Source organism: Leucopleurus acutus, assembly GCF_964270905.1.
Source record: "Leucopleurus acutus genome assembly, chromosome: 11".
Classification (NCBI taxonomy): Eukaryota; Metazoa; Chordata; class Mammalia; order Artiodactyla; family Delphinidae; genus Leucopleurus; species Leucopleurus acutus.
In genome coordinates, this window is record NC_139152.1 from 65,194,602 (window position 1) to 65,209,573 (window position 14,972).

The window sequence follows — 14,972 nt, forward strand, 5'->3', positions numbered from 1 at the left end:
TAAAGAATCTAACATCTTATACTACAATAATAAAAAACAAACAAAACGAAAGTGACCAATGAAGGCAGAAAACAGGACTTAAAAGAATCTAATCTCAACTGACTTTAAAGCATTCATATAAGGAATAAATGCATATTGCACAAACAGTGAAAGCAAATGTTCCACCAAGCAATTCAGTTCCAGGTGGGGGACAACACAGCATTAGCCTAATATATGACAATGATCTCAGACGAGCAAGTGTTCTTTTCTGTAAATGAGAAAGCTGTGAGACAGGAGAAGGGTCTGCCACATGAAGAGTTAGAAGGAAAAAATACAAACCCAAACTCAGATGAAAAGCAAAAAAAAAAAAAAAAATTAAATATCGAAAAACTGGAAACTGTGGCACATCAAAAAATGCTGAATAACTGTCTTCTGTGAGAGCTGAGTTTTTGTTGACACAAAAGTATTTATGTACAACTAAGGCTTACTGGTTAAATATCTGAGGCATATCTGGCCTTGAACACTTTCCTTATATGCTGGAGCTGTAAACAAGTTTTCTCAGTCATAAAAAAAAATCTTCTCAGCAGCTGCATTAACATGAAACAATGGTCTTGATACAAGGAAAAAAAAAAAAAAAAGAAAAACACCAGAAAATTAAACAAAACAAAACTCCTAGATAAGAGGGCATTTGGCAGGATATCCAAAAATGACAGTCTCCAAGGATTCTTCCCAGGCTTCCAGTGACTGTCAATTATGGTCCACTGGGTTACTAATATGTGCAATTCCAATTACTTGCTGCTTTTTCTTTTTTTATTTGGAAAGTTTGCTTATAACTCTGATCAAGGCCCCATTTTCATCCTTTAGCCTCTGGTTGTCTGCTTTTAGGTCTGGTAACATCTATGAGAGGAAAAAGAGAAGAGAAAGTTTTAATTCAATAAAAAGATAAAATATGATTCTTAATAAATGTTATATTTTTACCACAAGACACATGAACAAGCTTTGTCAGTTATATATATTTCTAGTGACTAAAACATGTATCAGGAAGAACCCCCCCATTTGTGAAGCTAATTAGTTTAATAAATGATGAAATGAAAGGTTTATTCTCCCAAAGTTATCAATTGAAATGTACTAAATCACTTGACATTATGAGTCACGAGCACACCATATTAGAGCAGCCAAGGAAAGGAAGCCTATTTTTGTTAGGATAGGCTCTTAAAGGGAATTCCTTTAAGAGTTCCTGTCAGCCTAAATTAAGGCCTTTTGCTTTATTTATGTCAGACCTCAAACCATACTGTTATTCCACAAGAAAACCAGCTTATTTAGGGAAGTTTTGAGGGAATTAGACTTGTTCTAAATTATTAAAATTCCTTAAATGATTTACCTTGTACTAAGTTTAAGTGCCTAGTACAATGTCTGATCCAAGATAAGTGCTCAATTAAATGGTAACAAAGCAATTATTACTATCATTAGAATAGTATAAAATAATTTATAAGCCAAAGTAGTAAGTCTGAATTTATAAAAATATTCAAGCATAGAAAAATATAAGTAGTATTTGGAGTAAATAGAAAAACACACCCTTACATCCTGAAAACAAAACTATTTTTTGTTTTACAGACAAACTGAAGGAGGGGGTGGAATTATTATAAGTTAATTGGATTTTCTACTAAGAATGATTTAAATCACATGTGCTCTGCCAGATTTGCTTGGAAATGGAATAGCTTATATTTTAGACATTAAAATATACTTTCCAAGATATTTAGGTCTCTTTCCTCAGCTTTCAAAATGTACTAGGTTATCAAATTAGATAAAAGTAAAACTACTTGCAAAATTACCTTAAGCAAAATCTTTATGAAGAGTTTAATATTATGTGGAACCAATCAATTCTTACCTGTGCTCAGAATGCAGGGATATAAAATACAGTAATCTGAAGTTTATTAGGATAACTAATAAGTTTATTAGGATACCGCTGTTAATAGAGAACTACGTGAATATTAACGAAGATGGTTCTGACTGAAAATGACATTATTTTGAAAAGCAGATAATTCATGTTTAATCTTCGGCTTCAACATATATTAATTATGTGTAAAATACATGTTCCATTTTCTTTCTAGTAAAGAGTTTTAAACAGCCATATTTTTAAGTGCTAAAATATTTGTAGAGCCAAAATGTGCATTAGCTTTGCAAAAGTGCAGACAAGTCTTTTATCTAAATGCCTCGATCATTCCCTCAGTTTACTGCAGTTTATCAGTCACAATACACAATTAGTGACACTTTCTAACATTCTGAGAAGCCATGCATAATTAAACAGTTATATGATAAGCTCCAGACACAATGGCATTAATTTGTAAAAGTGAGCTCAAGACACGCTTACTAATACAAAAACACCTGCCTGGCTCTACTAAGAAGAAATGATGAAACTATAAATTATAGATTCACAGACTGCAGTTGCCTACAGAACCCTGAGCGCTTGGCTACCACTCTTGTCAAGGCCCTATTCTCAGTCAGCAGTCGCTCATTTAATTCTCTCAGAGTTTGAATTTGCTTTATTTGGTGCAGATTCTGCAGGAATCAGAACATAAAGAAATAGAAAGTAAAAAATAAGAAAGTGGAAAAGAGTACAATGAAAACATAAAGAATCACAGATAACAAATGTAAGAAGAAAAAAATTAAGAGTCTTAAAAGAATATTCCATGAAATTTGCAAAAGTAAACAGTGTAGTTCTAAAATTCCCTACCAAACAAAATACACAGGCAAACAAAATCCAAAAACATTTTCTCCAAAGCCATTCAATAATGTTTTAATAAGAAACTAAATAATTCAATAGAAAAACATTTAAATCTTGAAATTCTAATTCTATGGGCATAATTTCCTATGCATTAGTCCATTAATTCATAATGTGATAGATATTTTATGCAAGACAATGTAATAAGAGGTAATCAATTAACTATGTCATTCTTTTTTTTTCCTGAGAAGAATGTACCTTCCAATATTCAAAATGAACTTATTTTCACAGGTGATGCAGAGTTTGATAAACTGTACCTCTGACTGTCCACTACTCTAATGTCCTTTATTTTTATTTATTTATTATTTTATTATTATTATTTTTTTTCGCGGTACGTGAGCCTCTCACTGTTGTGGCCTCTCCCGTTGCGGAGCACAGGCTCCAGAAGCGCAGGCTCATCGGCGCAGGCTCACGGGCCTAGCCGCTCTGCGGCATATGGGATCTTCCCGGACCGGGGCACGAACCTGTGTCCCCTGCATCAGCAGGCGGACTCTCAACCACTGTGCCACCAGGGAAGCCCCTAATGTCCTTTATTTTCAAAAGAGAACATTTCTATAGTGATCCCTCCTCACCAGTTATTCTCCAAGGAACAGAGTATTTAAACTGCAACAAATAAATGATAAATCCCAAATCTTATAGTCATTATTGTCCAATTTATTCTATACCTGAACATCAAAAGTGCCATGAAAACTGATTAACAAAAAGATTTGGGTTTTAAATACTTTTCTAGCTCACCTAAAACCTGGATTTAGGAAGAAAAAAAAGCACAAGATATAGATAACTCACAAACTGTATAAGCAGCTTTAAGAACAATTAATGTAAACATAGTATCTGTAATGGTACTGTAAAATTTGAGTTTATACTGCAGCATGATTTACTTACTTTGAGCTCTTCTTCCATTTCAGATATTCTTCTTTCTAGAGCTCTTCGTTCCTAGGTGAATTTAAGGTACTAATGTTAATGATTTAAGTATTATATTCTTAAATTTTCTTCTAAATTGTGAAATAGTGACACTTTAGAATAAAAAATTAAATCAGGAGCAGTGTAGAAAAAGATGCGATGCCAGTGATGTGTAAAGAGCTTTCCAAAATTTGAGAGAAATAAATATGAGGATCATTATTTTGTTACTTCCTGTAAGCTCTTTCTTTAAAGCTTTGACTTTCTGGTAAGATGCTACATAACACGTTTAAACTGTTTTTAGTTCACATAAAACTTAGGTTAGGGATAGAGTAAACCAATACTCAAGACTGAGGATTGAATAGAAAAGAAAAAAAAAAAGAAACTCACACAAAGATGCAATTACTCTATAGTGATAAAAAGCAGAAAAGCAAGAAGCAAACGTGCCTAAAATATCTGTACTTTAAATTTCAAAAGGATCTAAGAAATGTTCATCTCCTCCACCCACAATGTTAACTAGTCATTATTTGTCCAATTGACTTTATAGCTTTGTATTTAGTTTGATACTCTACATAGCATTAATGCAGTGAATCTAATGAAGAAGCAACTGTAGCATTTATTTTAAACTATCTTGTTTCAAAGAGTGATAGGCAAAGGCAACATACAGTATATTACTGCAGTGTACAGTTTTATTCTCCCTTAAATAATAAGCATTCTAAGGTGTTATGCAAAAAGCAAGCAGCAGTAATTAATGTGCTTAAAACTTTGGTTAGGTCATACCGCCCAGAAGATACTGACTCTTGCCGGTCACCTTTCAGATACAAACCATTTAAATTTAGTTTAATCACACTGAAACTATTTCTAAGACATTCTTTCCCAGATTAATAATTAATGTTGATATTTAGTAAAGCAGTACATTTACTGTAAATGTTAACGTTTTTAGAGTATGTGATTTTAAAAAATAGATGAAATCCTACCCATAGTCTTATAAGTACTGTGTTATTCTACTATTAGCATGTTTAAACATTATTACACAGACAAAAATGTTACTTTTGATAAACAGACCTTTCTCCTATTTAACAATACATCCATGACACATTCATAAAACCACTGCACTTCTCAAAATATTAGGACATATAATATTATATTTGATCCTCATAACTTTGTGAAATATCAGCAACAGCATTATTTCCTCCAACTGACAGGTAACAACCCCATCATTCTCAATTTTATTATGTGCCTTCAAGATTTTAACTATGTAGTGGTAAAGCAAGACAAGAGCACTATACTGAACTGCCTCACTGCCAAACTGACAACTGTAAAGTTGCAGGAAATTTCTTATATTTAACAAATAAACTTATTACCATTTAAAAATATAGTTAAGAGAAAAAAATGCATATAAAGTGCTTAATTCAGTGCCTGCCTGGTATGTAAAAGAGTGCTGAATAAAATTTGGCAGTTATTATTAATACTAGGATTACCAATGTCTGTTAAACTGAAAGTAGATTAGCTACTTCATAATTTATCTGCATTTGACAGGCAGAAAGAGGAGGTCAGGTGAGAATGTCAGAATATGAACATGTATATATTGTAGGTGTATAAGCCTAGATGAAAAAAAAAAGATAAACATTAAACTGTCACTTATCTCTACATGATAGGGAGATTTTATTTTCATCTTTTGTTAAAATTTTTGTAATAAATAAATTACTTTCACAAAAATAAAATATTCTTAAAAATGTGACTATCTCAAAAATAAATAATATTTTGATTAAGTATATGGTTATCTATGTCTTTCATCTCAACTATTAGTATGGATAAAAGAGAACTGAAAACATTTCTTTACTGTTTCACATATCTTGGATGTAAAATTCAGTAAGTTATACTGTGGTATAATAATCAACATTAAATTTAATAAAATAAGTGATTCCAAATTTTTAGCAATTATAAGTTAGATCAATAGTTTTTTAAATGGCCCAGAACAACGATTTTTAAAACCTCATGAAATCATAATAAAACTAGGAGTTATTATACGTTACAATTTAGTAAATGACATAGACATTAACTGTTATGTTTATATATTTGGTATTTTTATCATGTCTCTCCTTTTTTGGGGTCAACAAGGTAAATTTTTAAAATGGAATGGAAGAAAATATTCTCATATCAAGTGCTCTTGACTATTTATTCTTCGATCTAGAGATCAGAGCTCCACAGTATGTAATTTCTTCTCTGGCTGAAACCTTGAAAATCTAGCCACTGCTCAGCTGTACTACAGGTACTCTTTGAGTTAATTTTTCCATTAACTTTTGATCATTTATAGATCTTCAACTGCTCAGACTAAACTTGTGGAGTTTTTCTTATGCCCACTGCCAAATCCCTGGGCAATAATAATAATAAAAGGAGAAAAATACAAGTGAATATATCACGGCCAGATAAAAAATTGCAGAAAGACATAAAATGGTAAAAGGATTTTCTTGTAATCTTTTTTTTGTTTGTTTTAGAAGAGCCTACTTAAGTTAAATATTTAAACTCAAAATTAAATAAAATATTGTTAAATTAACTTTAAAAAGAATTTGAAAATTTGGTCCCCAGATCTTTAAAAACTTTAAGAATGGAAGTATTTTAATTTTGTAAAGAATTAAGCTAAATGTATAGATGATTAAAGTGTTTTAAGTATATCACCACAGAAAATCAAAGAGAGATAAATGGCATTTTAAAAATATCAGATTCACTATCACAATGTGTATATTTCATAATTAAGGCAAGATTTTTTTTGTACATTAAAAGAATAACATGGTAAATTAAATTTAACAAGGTAATTTCACCCCATAAGACTCTATAAAGAAGATAAGCTAGAAAACATTTATAATCAAATTATTGAATATTAATTTAAACTAATTAAAACTACCATCTATAAAAACAAAACTAAAGAAAACCAAAAAACCTACCATTGCTTATATAAAAAACAAAGGGGGAAATTGATTACTTATTCAGTAAGATGGACACTTACCCTTTTTTCCATTTCCAGTAGTGACCTATCAGCAAATCTTTCTTGTCTCTGCAAGGAAGTAAGAAATATAGAAGAGATGTAATTGCAATAAAGATGGGGAAAGGGAGAGGACCACAGTAACTCTCCTCTACTGGTATTCGAAGAAATCACACTATTCAGGAGTAATACACAGGTGTAAGCAAAGAACAGAGAAAACAGGATTTCTACTGAAAAAATAAAGAGTTAGAGGAATGCTTAGGAATACAATGGTCTCCACAGTTCTCATCGTTTATGTATCGGTTTTCCTCGGGTCTTTACAGCTGAGCTGAGAGTAAGGATGGGTGAGTACTATGGAGCAAAGCCAAAAATATCCTAGTTTTCCCTCCGATGTTCAAGCTCTCTCTTTTCCTACACCAGGAAGAGTGGGTAACCTTAGTGCTCAGAGTCCACGACCTTGACTGAAATGTACTTTGGACCAGGTTGTGTGACTGTATTCATGCAGTCAGACTAGTAAACTGGCCTTTTGGTCCTCTTTCACAGCTACCTTAGTTTTGCTCACTCCTTCTCTAGAGTTTTTTTCCCCAATCATCCATGTTCCAAAATTGGTAAGAAGGTTCATATCCACTGTCACTTATAAGAAATCCTAGCCATATAACTTTTCTTCTGGTAAGGTCAGGTCTCATTTGTTTCTGCTTCTTGTACTATACAATCAACTAAAGTTGACAAATACTGAGATCTGGGGGATGAAAAGGGCCCTTGGGGTTTTAAGCCACATGCTGCACTCAATACCAGAGAGCTGTGCATATATGGGTATTGAGCACAGGACCAGTTAAAAAACAAGTGCTTAGCTCTCATTTACATTGACCTCTGTTCATACATCTCCCTTGGGATTCCTGGTCTATTTGCTGAAAATGAATTCATCAAAAGGCTCATTCCCTAGAAGCCAATCTGCTGAATAACCAATTTAAAAAATTTACCAAACATGGTTTTTGACAACTACTTAATAAGAATGCTCTGCTATGATCATTAACCACAAAATATACTTTAAAAAACTCTCTCTACATACATATATATGGTTCATCACTGATTAAGCACAACTTCACTGTTTACTTTGGTGATTTAAAAAACATTTCTTGGGACTTCCCTGGTGGCACAGTGGTTAAGAATCTGCCTGCCAATGCAGGGGACACAGGTTCAAGCCCTGGTCTGGGAAAGTACCACATACCGTGCAGCAACTAAGCCCAAGTGCCACAACTACTGAAGCCCTCACGCCTAGAGCCTGTGCTCCACAACAAGAGAAGCCACCGTAATGAGAAGCCCGCACACTGCAATGAAGAGTAGCCCCCCGCTTGCCACAACCAGAGAAAGCCTGCACACAGCAACAAAGACCCAAAGCAGCCAAATAAATAAATAAATTTATTAAAAAATAAATAATTAATTAAATAAAAACCATTTCTTTAGGGGACTTCCCTGGTGGTGCAGAGGTTAAGAATCCACCTGCCAATTCAGGGGACATGGGTTCGATCCCTGGTCTGGGAAGATCTCACATGCCGCGGAGCAACTAAGTCCGTGCACCACAACTACTGAAGCCCGTGCACCTAGAGCCCATGCTCTGCAACAAGAGAAGCCAATGCAATGAGAAACCTGTGCACCACAACGAAGAGTATCCTCCGCAACTAGAGAAAGCCCATGTGCAGCAACGAAGACTCAACTCAGCCAAAAATAAATAAATAAAATAAATAAACAAAACAAAACAAACCAAACATTTCTTTATATAATTTTCTCTTCTGTCAACCCTTCCAACATTCATATTTTTGTATCATCAGGGCTTGTAAACCAAGTTACTTTTTGACCCTTTTTTGCACAATTTCTTTTTTAACGTTATAGTATATAAATAAAGATCTAAATCATGGCCATCTAACTTGTTTAACTTATTTTAATTTTTTTTTTCCCCACACTGCACAGGTTGCAGGATCTTAGTTCCCCAACCAGGAATTGAACCCATGGCCTCAGCAATGAAAGCATGGAGCCCTAACCACTGGACTGCCAGGGAATTCCTAATCTGCTGTTTTAAATGATTTTGTTTTTTGTGCTTACTCTTCCTGGAAAAATAGAAGTTAATTAATGTATTCCCATTGCTTACTGTTAGAAATCAAATTCAGAATTTCAAATAAGATGAGACTTTCAGGGATTTCCCTGATGGTACAGTGGTTAAGAATCCACCTTCAAGGCAGGGGACACAGGTTCGAGCCCTAGTCTGGGAAGATCCCACATGCTGCGGAGCAACTAAGCCTATGTACCACAACTACTGAGCCTGCATGCCACAGCTACTGAAGCCCACGACCTAGAGCCCGTGCGCTGCAACGAGAAGCCACCGCAATGAGAAGCCCGTGCACTGCAGCGAAGAGCAGCTCCCACTCACCGCAACTAGAGAAAGCCTGTGAGCAGCAACGAAGATCCAACACAGCCAAAAATAAATAAATTTTTAAAAAGATGAGACTTTCAGCTAATTCTGATATACTTTTGATGTTTTTATTTTATTTTTAATTAATTAATTAATTTTATTTACTGTTTTTATTTTTGGCTGCATTGGGTCTACAGTGCTGCTTGCGGGCTTTCTCTAGTTGAGGCAAGCAAGGACTACTCTTCGTTGTGGTGCGTGGGCTTCTCATCGCGGTGGCTTCTCTTGTTGCGGATCACGGGCTCTAGGTGGGCATGCAGGCTCAGTAGTTGTGGCTCACGGGCTTCGCTGTTCTGCAGCATGTGGGATCTTCCCGGACCAGGGCTCAAACCTGTGTCCTCTGCATTGGCAGGTGGATTCTTAACCACTGCGACACCAAGGAAGCCCAACTTTAGTTAATATTTTTGGTAAATATTCTAGTTAAAGCTGTTAAAATAACAATTGGTAAACCTGGTGAATTGACATTTGACAAAATCATTATTCATCAACTGGTTTCTGGTAAATTAACCTATTTCCCTCCCTTGGAGACTGTACAGGGAGTAGGGTGGCTGGGTTAAGGCAGGATTCAAGGATTCTAGAGTCCTTGGCTAAATACTATCACACAGACCTGAACTTCAACTTTAATTCTTTTGGCTGTGCTGCGCCTTTTGCACGATCTTAGTGGATCTTAGTTTCCCAACCAGGGATTGAATCTGGGCCCACGGCAGTGAAAGCACGGAGGCCTAACAACTGGACCACCAGGGAATTCCCAAGATTAATTCCTAACAGGATGATCGTTCCCTTGGAAAAATTCCACGTGACTATCAAAATTGCCACTACTATGTTTATTCATGAACAGTTACAAAAGAAATGTTAAAAAAAAAACCCAAAACATCAGGTGGAAAGATTCACAGTAGACTTAAATGCTCAGGATAAGTAACTCTAAAATTGAACAGAAAGTTTAATGTCCTATCAGTTTTACTTTTACATATATCCCTAAATTTTTCAAATGACATTTACATAGTATAAGATACTAACTTTGAATATTTACTCAATATCTCATACTCTAATTACCCCTCCTATTATTAATTCAGTATACTGGGCATGACACTTAGAATGCCTGCTAAGGCAGAAGCTGTCATACTCTTTAATGCAGTGACTTATTTCTCTGGTGACAGTCAATGGGATCAGAAATTGGAACCTGACCCAAAGGAAGCTTGCAATAGTTGTCCAGTGTCCTATGAAATGGTCACTAATAGGTCCATGGGCACTAACAGGACTGCTTCACGTTGATGATAACTGGCTAATTCTATCAGTTCCCCTCTCTTCTAGAGTTTGAATGAGAAACAAATAGGAAGAATTAGATGACAAGAGAGTAGGTAGAAAAGCAGAGAAACATAGAGATGGCAGTAAGCAGTGGAAACACAGATTAGCTGAATCACCATAAGACAGAATACTACAGTAGGGAGCAGTGGACACTTTTATTTAGAAAATATTATGACCAAATCTCTAGAGCTGAAACTATTTTCTGGGAACTAGTTATAATACTTTGCAGCGGCTCACTAAGCTACTAATGCAACCTGAAGAATGACGACGTTCCAGTTTACCATGAAGCCTAAGTGTAAGACGGCAAGTTTAAACTTGTGTGACAGTCCAAGTTTTTATGACACCTCACTATGAAACGTGTTCTTGTTCTGTACTTCACTGTGTATCTTCATAGTAAATCCTCATTACCTGATGGAATCTGAGTCTTCATAGCCTCACAAGGTTAGCATGATACCTGCAAATTTAGCACAGTCTCCACTGTACATAGACAATTGCTTCACAATGTAATAGTGGTTAACAACAAAAAAGGACCTGGTAATAAGTGTAAGTTCAACATAGAGAAGTAATTTTAAAAATTATGAGAAAGATGAGTATAAAAGAATGGTCACAGAAAGTATGCAGTCTCATTTACAGAACTGAGGACGCCATTTTAGATCAGTGTTTTCAAACTGGATTCTAAAAGTTTAGTGCAGAAATGTGTTTATGCTAGAAAGTCTTATGTTAAAATTAAACAAGTTTGTTTCCTTAAAAATTACAGGACTCGTTAGAGCCTTTAACATATAAATAAACCCTGTAAAATCTCCAAGATATAGAACATATAGTATTTCTCAGTTTCTTGGATCACAAAGCTCTTTCCTCTTCTTTTTTTTGTTTTGAAGGGGGGCAAGAGAAGGAAGAGGGAATGTGCCAGAACTATCTCCCAGAACTAGTGTTTTATGAAAAAAGAGCTTGGGAAACAATTCTTAGATCATACACATCCTAGATCATATGTACAAGGCTGTGAGTTCTGCTTGGCTATCCTAGTTTTCTTGTCTAAAATTATCTCTACTAGGTTGTTGCACAGAAGGAAGGTAAAAGGAGTTATGACTAAAATTATCTTCTTCCAGAATTATTATGTCAAATTATTATGTCAAAGTATTAAAAAGGTTTTTTTATTAAACAGGAAACATTCATAATGAATAAAAATTATTATACAAAATTTTATGGCTTTAAGAAGATTCCGTATAGATAGATGCTTTGCCTTGCTACATTTGGTATGCTGGAAATAAGCATTTAAAATCCTTCATGTACCACAACATAGGTATTAAAAGGCTTAAAAATACTTTGACTTTCTACCGTAAGGTTATATACGTTCATATTTTAAATTCACTTTAGAAGAAAATAAATTATTGGTAAACTGTATTATCTTGATTCTGTACTATTAATAAATAAGCTTTTATCAATAACCAAACTTATATCTAGAACACAAGAGAACATTTCAATGCAATTTTCAGATAGAATAAATCACAACCATTATCTTTAGAGTAACAAAGAGAAAAAGGTACAAACCTGGGTGGCCTTTTCCAATTGTAATTTAAGATCTGTCAGTTCCATATTTGTATCATGTAGTTGTGCTTTCAGCTTTTCATTTTCAGCTAGAATTTGTTCATAAAGCTATACAAATTAGGGGAGAAGAACAAATTACTTTTCTGCTTTTTTACTATTTTAAGAAGATTTCCCATTGATTACAATACTAAAACAGAAAGATTAATGTAACATACGAACTATTAAAGAAAGCATTAAAAATATTTTAATGCTTTGTGGTCTCAAGGCAGAAATTTTTGGTTATTCAGGTGTATTTGTCCCACATAAACTCTTTAAAAACTAGTTCTGGTATTTAAAATTTATTACTTCACTGAAAATCCTAACTTTTCAGTTTGATTAAAAAAATTCAGTTATCTGATAAAGAGGGACCACACTGTGACCACAGCTGGAGTTCAGGAGCATTATGATTTTTATTTGGGATCTCTGAGCTTTTCTGCCTATCATTCACTCTTTAATTCCTGATACTGAGATGGGAGTATCAGTTGCATTTATCATTATACTTGTATTATTTTTACTAAAGGTAAAAGGAAAGCAAAATATTTCTTGAACACTTTCATAGCACTTGAATCTACTACTTCTTTTTTCCTCATCTCTACTACTACAACCATAGATGTCTACAATCATCTCTTACCTAGATATTTCTATTATTAGAATTGTTCTCCTGACCTCTCTTTAATCTGTTTTATACAAAGCAGCAAGAGTTAAATTTTCAAAATGACAATCTAATAATTTTCATAGGCCAACCATTCCATTAACCTCCATACATTAAAAAACCCTTGAATGGCTTCCCAATGTTCTCAGTATAAGGAAATCCTTAAAACAGCCTGTAAGGCACTGATGGTTTGGTCCCAGCCTACACATCTGTAGGTGCAAACTCACACCACCATCCCCTTCGCTCTACTAGCCATACTGAAAATTTAATTACTTCAATACATCATGTACCCTCCCACCACCAGGCTGGTTTGTGTGCTTGCCCTTCTCTCCATCTGGAACACTTTTTTCTCCCATTTTTGCCAGTTAACTACTAATCATCCTTCTGTTCTTGGCTGAAGTGTTACTTCCTTAGGAAATCTATCCTTAGGCCCTGTCACTTTCTTTTGTTACACAATTTTATAAAACCGTTTCTTTATTTCAGGATAATGGTTTCAATTTAAAGATTATCCATTGATTTGTATCATTATATGATAAGGTCTGTCTGGAAGATGCTCATAAGAGCAGGGACAGGATCTCCATCTCTACTGCCCATGAGCAGAACTTCACTACTAATTTAAGCACAATTCAGTGTTCAGTTCTTTACTGAACGAATGAATCTTATTCCTAACATAAACTGACCCCCTACCTTCCTTTTCTTGTTGATTTGGCTTGTAAGAAAGTGGGTGATTCAAACAGCTGCCAAATACCTGGGGACATGTACAAACACCACACACCTTCCTCCTCCACAACAAACTTCATTAGGTTTATTCAAAGCTTACAATATGAAGAATCATGATCTTCAGAATTCTAGATTATTTTGTTGCCAGGACTTATTTCTTAATTAGTTCCATCCTTAACCCTTAACAGCACTTGAACTATCTCACAAGTTTTTCGGTTACCTAGGAAATACTATACTGTCCTGGGAAAAGCTATATTCTTTGTTTGGCTGCTTCCTATTAACAAATAAAGAAAAGATTTCACATGCACGCACAACACCCTCCCCCCTCTACCCCACATCTACTCAGTGCCCCCTTTTAGCTCAACCATAGTATTACAGTACTGGCCTGAGAGACTTAAATGTGCAGGAAGTCCTGGGTACTTTCCCTTTTCCTTCAAATAAACAAATAGCTTTTTTTTTTTTTTTTTTACATCTGGTGTGTTAGTTTCTGCTTCATAACAAAGTGAATCAGTTATACATATACATATGTTCCCATATCTCTTCCCTCTTGCGTCTCCCTCCCTCCCACCCTCCCTATCTCACCCCTCTAGGTGGTCACAAAGCACTGAGCTGATCACCTGTGCTATGTGGCTGCTTCCCACTAGCTATCTATTTTATGTTTGGTAGTGTATATATGTCCATGCCACTCTCTCACTTTGTCACAGCTTACCCTTCCCCCTCCCCATATCTTCAAGTCCATTCTCTAGTAGGTCTGTGTCTTTGTTCCCATCTTACCCCTAGGTTCTTCATGACCTTTTTTTTTTTCTTAGATTCCATATATGTGTTAGCATACGGTATGTTTTTCTCTTTCTGACTTACTTCACTCTGTATGAAAGACTCTAGGTCCATCCACCTCACTACAAATAACTCAATTTCATTTCTTTTTATGGCTGATTAATATTCCATTGTATATATGTGCCACATCTTCTTTATTCATTCATCCAATGATGGACACTTAGGTTGCTTCCATCTCCTGGCTATTGTAAATAGAGCTGCAATGAACATTTTGGGACATGACTCTTTTTGAATTATGGTTTTCTCAGGGTATATGCCCAGCAGTGGGATTGCTGGGTCGTATGGTAGTTCTATTTGTAGTTTTTTAAGGAACCTCCATACTGTTCTCCATAGTGGCTGTATCAATTTACATTCCCACCAGCAGTGCAAGAGGGTTCCCTTTTCTCCACACCCTCTCCAGCATTTATTGTTTCTAGATATTTTGATGATGGCCATCTGACCAGTGTGAGATGATATCTCATTGTAGTTTTGATTTGCATTTCTCTAATGATTAATGATGTTGAGCATTCTTTCATGTGTTTGTTGGCAGTCTGTATATCTTTGGAGAAATGTCTAGTTAGGTCTTCTGCCCATTTTTGGATTGGGTTGTTTGTTTTTTTTATTGAGCTGCATGAGCTGCTTGTAAATTTTGGAGATTAATCCTTTGTCAGTTCCTTCATTTGCAAATGTTTTCTCCCATTCTGAGGGTTGTCTTTTGGTCTTGTTTATGGTTTCCTTTGCTGTGCAAAAGCTTTGAAGTTTCATTAGGTCCCATTTGTTTATTTTTGTTTTT

General features: G+C 34.9%; 1 protein-coding gene across 7 annotated transcripts in view; it reads right to left on the bottom strand.

Moving 5' to 3' along the window:
• Positions 1–492: 492 nt before the first annotated feature.
• Positions 493–14,972, bottom strand: part of PPP1R12A (protein phosphatase 1 regulatory subunit 12A) — a gene marked incomplete at its 3' end in the record, with an annotated part of 150,007 nt that continues 135,527 nt past the window's right edge. For 5 of the 7 annotated variants that reach the window (XM_082850013.1, XM_082850016.1, XM_082850012.1 and 2 more), the window contains 4 exons: positions 11,959–12,063; positions 6,666–6,713; positions 3,644–3,694; positions 493–876 (listed from right to left, as the gene is read on the bottom strand). In XM_082850013.1, the coding sequence (XP_082706139.1) occupies positions 790–876; positions 3,644–3,694; positions 6,666–6,713; positions 11,959–12,063 (291 nt within the window). Of the gene's footprint in view, positions 877–2,403; positions 2,539–3,643; positions 3,695–4,438; positions 4,470–6,665; positions 6,714–11,958; positions 12,064–14,972 lie in introns of those variants that run through there. The other 2 variants (XM_082850014.1, XM_082850018.1) reach the window with 2 other exon arrangements.